Here is a 10,760-nt window from a genome sequence, read left to right as displayed (position 1 = left end):
CCCTGAAACCTGGAGAGTCTGATGCTAAATCCAGGTGGTTAGCGTCAAAATTGTATTGAAGTATACACCCAATTGGGGGTGAAAGAGAACAGGTAGCTCACAAAAATATTCCTTTTTTTCTGACTCTGCTCTCCTCTTCTGGCTGTCAGATCTCCCAGTACATAACCCATCTGTCATATCTCCCTCCCCATATTTCCCCTCCCCCTGACCGCTTCCAGGATTTGCTATTTCTTCCTACAGAATAAACAAACTGCAGTCTCTTGTTGTCCTTGTGTCTAAGAATGTAGCAGTGTTGGTGATCAGAGTGTAAAGTTTAGTGGCTTCCTCTTCCACACAGCTCTGCAGAGAGAATTTAGCTTAGAAGAGAATTAACTTTGATCTCGGTATCTGAAATGGCTCCACAAGAGGTTGGAACAGGTGGGAGCAGCAGTAGTTGGGAAAGGGTAAGCTGAGGTTCTGTGCATAAAAAAGGGATTTTTATTCTAGCAATTTTTTTCCTCAACTATTTGAAGTCAAACATACCTCACCACCACAAGCATGATTTCCTTTCCTCAAAACTAGAAACTTAAGTTTCTTCTAACCTTGGTCTTGTTATGCCAGGGGAGCATTTTTCCCCTCCCTGCCTGTTATGGATGAAAAGTTAGTACCCATCCTACCCCCAACTAATGTATTGAAAACCAAATCCATGGAGTGATGGTATTTGGGTCTTTGGCAGGTAATTAGGTCATGAGGATAGAGTCCTCATGATGGATTAGGGCCCTTACGAGAAGAGACAGAAGAGAGTTCTCTCTCTCTCTCTCCTCTCTGCCATGTGAGAATACGATGAGAAGCCATCAATCTCCAAACCAGGAAGCAGACTTTCATCAGACAATGCATTTGCCGGCACTTTGATCTTGGACTTTCAGCCTCAAGAAATGTGAGAAATAAATATTTGCTGTTTAAGCTACCCACTCGATGGTATTCGAGTATTTGTTATAATGGCAATCTGAACTAAGACACTGCACAGATTGTATTTTCACCTGAAATAACTGAAAATAAGGGTGTCAAGCTAAAATATCATTTCCTTTAATGCTAGATTTTTACTCATTAGCTATTGAGTGGTGGTAGTAGAAGTTTTGATTCATTTATTCATGAAGTCTTAATGGAATTAAAATGACCCAAACCAGTTACAGAAATACCAGGGCTATTAGTGTTTACAATCTTTTTTAAAAAATGAAATTTTTCAAAATTTTATTTACAAAATTTATTTTTAAAGTGTATTTAATAAATTCCATGATATAAAATTCTAGACATAGTAGATTTTAAAAGAGTATAATGGAAAATACAAATATCCACGTTCTTTTCCTATGTATATTGTTTGTGCATTTATTGTCTTTTGCTAGGTTTGCATTTTTCTTTATTTTACAATCTGATTCATACTTATAGTGAAAGCATTTTAAATATCATAGACAGATATAAAGCAAAAAGTGAAAATTCCCTTTTCTTCATCCTGTCCTCAGATATTGGTGAATATTCTTCCAAACTTTCCAACACATGGATATATTTTTGTTTTTTACATAAATGCTTTTACATTATACATATTGACTTGAAACTTTTCTTTCACTGGACAGTGTCATGGAAATCTTTCATGATAATACATTTAGAGCTACTTCATTCTTTTTAATGGTTGTACTGTATTCCTTGATGTATCAATATCTATTTAGCCAGTTCCCTACTGATGGCTATTTAAGGTGTTTCCAAGATTTTATTAACAAAAACAATGCTGCAACAAACATTTTGATAGCTTAGACAAATGCGTTATTATATTTACTTTCATATCCTTACATCTCTCTCCTCCTTTTAAAAATCAGATATTTTTCATGAAAGTTGAAATATTAAAAAGATTAATGCAATATGTGGGTAATGTATGAACTAAAAGGGAAAGAATCATGGAAATCTCATTTTTATTAATTTAGATTCATGTCAACAAACCACAATGCCATGTGTAAAACCCTTTTTAAAGGCTATGACTTAGCTGGCATGATGGAAGAATATCTAGATTAAGGCTGCTCTCTACCCGTGGAATTTCTTGAGGGTTTCCATTTAATTCTTTAAATACATCCTTCTTGTTCCACACCCAGGAGCTGCCTGGTTTGTCTCAGCTCGCTGTTAACTATTAATTTGGCAGCAGGCGATACAAATTTTTAAAATTTAAGATGTTTCTAACAAAATGCCACTAGCCATCTCACACATGGGAGATGTGAGAGAGGGCAAACTCTCTTTCCATAATCTCAGTTTTGACGAACCCCAAATTCCATGTACAATATACGTAGGACATGGATTCATTAGGGTATGGTCTCAGTACAACTTGCCCTTTATTTTATTCTTGTGCACTTGTGCTTTACGACAACTGGTGGGAGTTTTCCATGGATACTTGGCTTTGATTACACTGTTCCTAAATGTAATTTTGCTGTTATTTGGTTTAAAAAAAATTCTTAATGAATCTTAAAAAAATTCAAAAAATAACAGATATGACTACTTTAAAGTGCTCACATTGTTTTCCAGATTAAGTAAATATTTCAATTAGGGGAGTAAATATTTTTAGATTGGGAGTGTGGACAGCTCTTTTTTGGAGTGTGTTCTTTAGTGAACTGAATCTTAGATTGGTGGTGAATCTTAGATTATATTACAAGGAGTGTGTAATGAATTTCTGGGCTGTAAGTCTCACATCTTGACCCTGTCCTAAAAGGCAGAGGACATTTCCAAAGTTTTTATCTTAGCAATGCAAACCAGTGAAAGAGAGGAGCAGTGCAGTGAGGAATGCATGCTTGCCTTTGTTGTCAGCTTATTAGTGAATCTCAAGATCCCAGGCTTTCTGCAGTTTGTTCCAGAGCTTTTCAAGTATCTCTTTTAGAGACTAAAAAGAATTATAGATTTCCACCTGACTATGGTTATCTCTTACCTACTCAATCTATCGATAATGTATGGTACCCATGGGAGAATCTCATGTAGTTAACTATGTTGTCCTTGATGGGTATACACCCAGATAGATTGGAAATTATTAGCTTAAGGCACAATTTCTCCTTAACTTTGTCTCAGGGGTTGGTAAAACTTAGATAAAAGGATATGAGCTAGCTTTAAAAAAATATTCCCTCCGTAGAATCCAAGTTACCTTTAATAACAGAGTCATCCTCTTCTTCCTTCTTAATTATTCTTATCAGACCTTCCGGGAGGAGGCTTATTATTACTGAATATCAAAAGCAGTTTGAAATTATGCAGCGAGTGGAAAGAAAAACACTGCACAAATATTTTTTCTTCATAACTGGAAATGGAAGATGGAAAGTGAGCAAGGGATAGAAACAATCCAATAAATATGATGTATATGGTTTCACAGAGAGTGAATTATATTTTCACAATCCCCCCTACTTTGAGCCCCAAGTTTTCTTTTTAAAGAAACTGTGATACTAATAACAGCAGTTTTTACACCAAAGAAATTAATATAGAAAAATATTTGGTAATACTTGATGTAATATTGCTCTATCCATCAATATTCTGTAAAGGCACCAAGAGACCTAGTCCTCTGGGTAAAGTCTTCTAAACTGTGTTCTTCACAGCTTAGATTCTCTCTGAATGCTTCCATCGAGGAGGTAGCCGGCATACACAGGCCTATGAATCTGAGCTGATTTACAGCTCTTCTCTTGAAGGCCTTTTCCTGTGGCATTGGCAGAAGGATGTGTTATCATCTGGCTGAGGAACAAGTTCCATTCCCTCACGTATTTCAGGTTTGCTGGACTGGCGCTCAGCATATTTCTGAAATGTGTTTTTGAAGGCAACAAAAAGATTAGTCGACATTTCATTCCACTGGACCCTCCCCACTTATGCTCTCATTTTTAGTTGCTGCGGATCTTCAGACTAAAACCAAAGGTCTGGTTTGGACTGGTTATTCCAGTCCCAAAGTTACATTTTAACTTTAGTCAGTATAAATACTAGTGTTATATATCATAATCTAGCAAGAACCCTAGTCCAGAAATTTATGTGTAGGTAGGAAGATTCTACAAAAAAGATGTCAAGTCCAATGTCCGTCCCTACTTGAAACAACAGCACCTCAGCATTTATCCTCTGCTTGTTAACGAATAATTAACTTTATTAAATAGTCAGATCAGCAAATGAAGATGATAAACATCTCAAAATAAAGTTGGTGGTCTCACACATCCTTCTCTTTAAGACTGTAGTCACAAATATTTTGTAAATGGTGATAGGCCTGTGGAATGTTCCTCCACTTTGGCCACTGATAAATATTCATATAAATTGGATATTTCATGTGTAATTATATTGTGAAGTTTCAAGCAATAAAAGCCATTTGGGATTTTGACTGAAACATAATTACATATATACTATGTACTTTGCCTATTTCTGATTTTAATAAAAATGTCCCTGTTTTAAAAAAAATGGATATATCAGGTAAGTGGTTCCTGGTACATTTAGCTCTATACTCCTGGTACAGGGCCAAACACAACAAAATACGGACATGAGTACATGCGTCTAATTAATATTGTAGGGGGAGAAACTCCTACTATTAAAATTACAACTAGACCAGAAGAGGGAACAGAACTCGTCTAAAGGAAAAGCTGCTTGTGGCAAATGGTGTAATTATCATTTAAATTTTTCTATGAGAGGGTAGTATATACAAGAATCTGAAGAAATTTACTTTTTTACTGCCCACAGAAAAATAAGTTTAGGTTAAAAACAAAAACATAATTTCTCATTTTTTTCTTCCTGACTAGATTTTACTAAGCAAAACACAAGGTAGTTACCCAAAGAACCAATCCTTGTATTCCCAGTAAATATTTGTACAGTACTCCAGGCCTAAGGTGTTAGAACTATTACAAATATTTTTCATTTGTTTGATTATTTTACATAGCAAGCTAAATATTTGCTTTCCATCCCATCTGTGATAGCAAAAGCATGACTCTTAAGTACGAGGGAGAGCATAAAGCTGAACATTTTGGGCAAAAGAGATGTTAATGACCTCTAGTCTACCCCTCTTATTTTCCAGATGAGGAGAGATGTTCTCTGAGGTTCTCTTAGGTGTTCAGAGAACACCTAAGCTAGGAATTCCATGAGGCATTTAATGAAAGATAGCACCGACAAGATGGGAGGAACTTTTAATCTATTTTTGTAAGGACTCTAAGCATTGCTTTCTGTAATGCTGAATGGAGATAAAAATATGGTGGCTACAAAGGGACTTAACACTACTCCTACTTCCATAGGTGGGTGCCTCGGCTTAACCAGAGCTGTACAGGCTGACCCTCTGAACCCCTCTAAGACGCGAGGCACTCAGGTCAAGTATGTGGTTTGAGAACGTGACCCAGCAGGATGGATACTGAGCACTGACCTGCAGTACTCCGTAGTAATAGCAGTAAAGCCTGTGTGGCTGTAACAAGTCCCTAGCAGTCAACTGCCCTTCTTTTGCAATCCTCTTGGCTTCTTCATCATTTTCCTGAATGGTTTAAAAAAAAAAAACAATGAATGAAAATTATTCCTGTGACCTATAGATGAAGCTAAGGTTGAGTATGAGATAGGACAGATATGGGGTTGAATATGAACAGCATGGGAGAGATGGAACATGATGAAAATATAACTTAAGAATGAGGCTATGAAAGTAGAAAAAGTACTTTCTTAGACATCTTTGTTACATGGGAATAAATGATCATACATGTTTGGACCCTATTTCACAGGCCTGGTAACCACCCCCTCCAAGTGCAATGACCCACATGGAGATTGTATGGTGACTATTTTGGTATTTTCCTAGCTACCCAGGACGTTTAGGACTCATCACCTGTTCCCCCATCCGAGCCTTCTCTGTTTGATATTAAAATACAAAATAGAATAGAATGAATTAGTTTTCATGTTACAACATCTCTTAAAACTCCTATTTAAATATGCAGTCAGAGCCCAAAATGTTACCTATGGAAGATTATATTGTTGTTATAATAAAAAATTCAGTTATTAGTACCCACAGACTGCTCCTTTAGTTCCAGGAATAGTCAGCATTCCTAATTATACATTTGGAAAATAGCTAATACTCTTCCATGCTGCCCATAGGAAAAGCCCTTTGTAAGCAATTCTGACTCTTTATAAAGAGTCACAAAAATTATCCTGCCTCAGGCACCCAGTTATTTCCATAACCAAATATTGCTGCTCAGAAACTTAGAAACAAAATAAAGTCTTATAATGGAGGGGTAAATTTCTATACCTTCACAATAAAACACAATAGCTTTTTAACACTTTTCCTTTTAAAAAGAATTCTTATTTTATGGGAAACGTGATTCTTGGGATGTTGTATATCATACGTTCATTATGAACTTGTGCCTTTTTCTAACTGAGGAAAAGAAGAGTCCTATAATTGCCTTAAATGTTTTCTTGTACATCAAGCACATTAACCCTGGTCTTTTCAATCTGTAACTTGCATTTGGTGTGTTTTGCTTGGTGTGTATGTATGCATAAATAGTGATTCCTTTAGAACATTCTATATTCTATATAACACTGGATTTCAAATCTTCTAAAAATGTTGATAGAGGGTATACAAAACAATCCTGATATTGGTTCTTTAGATATTTCAAGGGAATAAAAATTTCAGAAAACATTTCTTTTGACCAAATTATGTCAAATTAAATTGTGCTATAATGGAATTCATGGAACTCATACTGGTGAATTTGTTATTGCCTAAAGAAAACAAAAATTCAGAAAGCATACCTTGGCCCATTTAATTTTCTCTAGTAAATCACCAAGATTTCTTTTAATTGGAACATAATGTTTCCAAGGCATTAGTGCCATATAGAAATGTTCATAATATGGTGAGTCCTGCTTCAGAACCAGACTATCCCCCAGCATGAGGTATGGATATCGGTAAGCAGCCACAGTGCCATCCACATTCACTTGATACTTGTACTAAAACAAACATAAACAAAAACGTTAACAGTCATTTACTTCACTTCTGCGTCTCATCAACACTGTAATACTAAATATAAAGGAATTATTTTCACTTTCTAACTTTATTGCTCAACAATTTTGTATTTTATTATGTAACACACATTTTCTCTGTGTATTAAAATCATAAGCAGGCTTTAGTAGGTTAATTTTAAGAAATACAATGCATTTAAAGATAAGGCAATAAATAATTTTCGCAAACAGGAATACTTATTTCAACCGTATCTGTGTAACGGGGAATTTGGATTTCTCTAACCAGGTAGGAAAACTATTTTCAAAAGTTCTTTGTTTATTAAAGCTGAATATTGATGAGAATGTATACTTTTACTTACACATTATTTCCTCTGTTCCTTATACTCACACAAGTATGAAAAACGAAGGCATTATCTGAAAGTTCAGTTTTAGAGTTGAGGGAACAGAAACCTGGAGAAGATTAACGACCAGTGCAATGCTGGCAACACCATACATACTCTGTTTACATATTTATTGGGTTCATAAACTTTGATTTACATTTCAAACTCACTTTTCATGGGGGCAGTATTAAAGCTCATTGAATTATAATAATGTGAAGCAGGTATTGTCATCGCCCCCACTTTTTTTACAAATGAAAAAAACTAGTGTTCCGAGAAATTTATAAACCTGAGTCCAAATCCCTTGTTCTTTCATTATATCACAGAGATGAACAGAATATACTCACAGATTTACTAATTATTTTTTTCTTAAATAATTGGTACCACGGAGTTTACTAGCCAGTCAGGTTTTGTCACACTGTTCACATCTCATCTCCTTTGAACCTTGTGACAACGCTCTGAAGGTAGGCATCACACGGGTTTAGAGGCAAGAGGCTAAGAGATGAAGGCCCTACAGGTAGAGGCAGAGGTAGAACTCGAGGCAGGACTTAACCCCAATTCTAGCTCCTATTTTACTTAAATGGAATTTACAAAAGGCATCTGAGATCACTTTATGTAAAAGACATTTATATATTCTGTTTATTAAACATAAATACACAAAAGAGAAAAACAGAGAAATGCACCCAAACCCCAGGTTAATCCTTGTACTATATTTTGGGTATTAAATATAGTTCTAAGCTACTAGGTAGAAAAAATTAACAACAACAACAACAACAACAAAAGGGAACCACAGTGAGTTTTGTAATTCCCCCTGCCCAATAAGAAAGTGTGTGTCAGTTCACAAGACAGGAGAAGTTGACCCAAGCCCAGTTATTTACAATTTATCACTTCATATCCATCCCGGAAGACTTAAATGCATACCTGAAAGAAATCAAAGAAACCTATCAATTTCGCTTTTCCAAGCTCCTTTTCTTTCTCTTGGAAGAAGAAATACCCTGTAATTCCTGCATCTAGTAGCTGTGGATTTTCTTTGGACAGCTGCACCAACTGAAGCCTCTCCTCTCGGCTATCTCTACCTCTGAAGAAAGCTTTCTCTGTTTTATTGATCCAGGAAGGCCCTAGAAGTTTGAAACCATAAAAACATACATATATATATATATATGATTAGGAATTTGACATTTTTATATCGTAAGTATAATCATCTTTAATCTACAATTGTCATTTAAGATGTTAAAGCTCTTTTATCATCAACACATCTTCTAAAGTAAATGCTATTTCCAAACCATATGGGATTAGGATGCTCTAATTTCATCCATTTATCTACTAGCAAGAGCTTACACAAGTATTGGAGTTTCTGTTGTACAAAATCAGGAAATATCCCAAATAATGTTGGATCAAGTTCAAAGCAAAAAGAGATTCAATGACTTGGCCTACTCACCAAGGCATTCGCTTCTTCCACCTTTTGTGCTTCACAATAACAAATGAGCTAGGCTTTTGTGTTTAGACAAGGTGACCTGAACAAACCATATAACTAACACCCACATGTCTTTAATCCTTAGGTTGCTCGGAATTCAGAGCACATAACTTTTGAATACAGGGAAGGCTTTTTCTAATACGCTGATAAATGCAAATATATGTGTATATATATATATACACACATATACATATATTTATATCCTGTATATGCCTTTCCCGGGAGGGAAATATTCTGGAAGAATATTAATTTAAATCTATTTCTATTATTCTAAAGAGAGTTTATTAGTTAACATCAGTGTTCTAAGAGATAAAGCATAGAAATTGGAGGGGGCCAATCTGTTTACTATGTTAGTATACTTTTCAGAAATTCAGTTATCAAATAAAAAGTAGGTCAATTTTCATTTCACATTATCTCTAGATAGTTTACAAGGAGTCCCTGGTCTTGTCTACTAAATAAATCCACCAAACCACAATAAGCAGAAATCGAGGCTATAAAAACAAGGCAGTGTTTTTTCTACTCAGGGAATTTAGTTTAATAAAAAGCTGTGTTGTACCATAAACTTAAGAACATCAAACAGGGTGAAAGGAAATGGGATTTTAAAGGATCAAGAGAGGCAGAAAGAGGAAAGGGGAGAATATCTCACAAAGTGTTAGAGGTAGTAATACCCAAATTGTACTGCTATCACAATTCTCTTACATATGCATATAATCTTATAATTTTCAATATTCTCCCTCATTTCATCTAGCAATGTAAAGACATTGGAGTCAGAACTAAATTAAGTGACAATTTTACCAAATATATATTTTCAAATAGCATTTACAAGTGAGCAGCTCAAAAGAGACTCAGTGACAGTAGGTTTGGACATTACTAGCCTAATCCATGAATCTTTAGTTTTTGGATTAGAAGAATCCGAAACAAACCACTTTAGAATTTAGGGTGCTGTTTTACTTTTTTCTTGGTTAGAAAAGAAGCAAAATGGTTATTTAAATATATATATACATATATATACACACATATGAATGTTACCTCTGCTGCTACGATTCGCCCTCCCCAGGCACTTTAACCAGAGTGCCTGCTTTTCTTACACGCCTATCATGTTGTGGAACAATTATTTGAAGGGAATATTTAATCAGAGTGTATATATATATATGTGTATACATATATATATATATATATACACTCTGATTAACATATATATATACTCTCTCTGATTAAATATTCCCTTTTTCATTTTTTTAACTTTTTTTCCCCTTCACGTTTTTCACCTACAAGTTTTCTCTTGGAGAATGAACTTGAATTTACCTGTATTTCCCTGAATAGAGAGGAGATCATTTGTAACACCCCTCATTGCTTCAAGTGTGGAGTGTGTGACGTCATATGTTGGAAGGATAACATCTCGTGAATCCAGAGAGCCACACCATGAAATGATAGGTAAAGGGCCAGGGGTCTCATTGACTTTTCGATGTTCCAAGGGCCAATCTCCGAGATTAATATAAAATTCTAAATCTGGGAGAAGGACCTAAATAAAGAAACGTATAAACATCACTGCTTCAGTCTTTGGTACTAAATGCTTTAGTTCTTTGCCTTCCTTAAATATTTCTGATAAAACTGAACATTTGAAAATAGCATCAGAAGAGAAAAGAATGCCTTTCCGTCATTAGGTAGTATCAGAACATCAAGGATGAGGATGATACATGGCCAATTCACTTAACCAGGAGTCAGCTACTCCTGTTCAGAGGTGACATTTTAAGTAGAATTATAGAAGTGGAAAATGCTGCCCCAATTTCTAAATCCCAAATTAATGTTACTACCAGGTTTCACAGAACCGTAAACCTAGAGGACAAGGTCTAAACTCTGGCTGGAATTCAAGGCCCTACTATTTTGCTCCAGCTTAGCTTTGAGCCTCATCTTCCATCTGCCCACACACCAGTAAACTTTAGGCTACTCTCTGAAAAAGCCATCCA

General features: G+C 35.4%; 1 protein-coding gene across 1 annotated transcript in view; it reads right to left on the bottom strand.

The window, feature by feature from the left end:
• Positions 1–3,447: 3,447 nt before the first annotated feature.
• Positions 3,448–10,760, bottom strand: part of POGLUT3 (protein O-glucosyltransferase 3) — a 16,873-nt gene continuing 9,560 nt past the window's right edge. Inside the window, exons 4-8 of the mRNA XM_033121628.1 lie at positions 10,099–10,315; positions 8,241–8,437; positions 6,736–6,930; positions 5,375–5,479; positions 3,448–3,789 (exon numbers count right to left, since the gene is read on the bottom strand). Of these exons, the coding sequence (XP_032977519.1) occupies positions 3,664–3,789; positions 5,375–5,479; positions 6,736–6,930; positions 8,241–8,437; positions 10,099–10,315 (840 nt within the window). The 3' untranslated portion in view covers positions 3,448–3,663. The remainder of the gene's footprint in view (positions 3,790–5,374; positions 5,480–6,735; positions 6,931–8,240; positions 8,438–10,098; positions 10,316–10,760) is intronic.

Source organism: Rhinolophus ferrumequinum, chromosome 11 (genome assembly GCF_004115265.2).
Source record: "Rhinolophus ferrumequinum isolate MPI-CBG mRhiFer1 chromosome 11, mRhiFer1_v1.p, whole genome shotgun sequence".
Classification (NCBI taxonomy): Eukaryota; Metazoa; Chordata; class Mammalia; order Chiroptera; family Rhinolophidae; genus Rhinolophus; species Rhinolophus ferrumequinum.
Note: the sequence above shows the minus strand (reverse complement) of the source record. Positions and strands in the feature narration are given on the sequence as shown.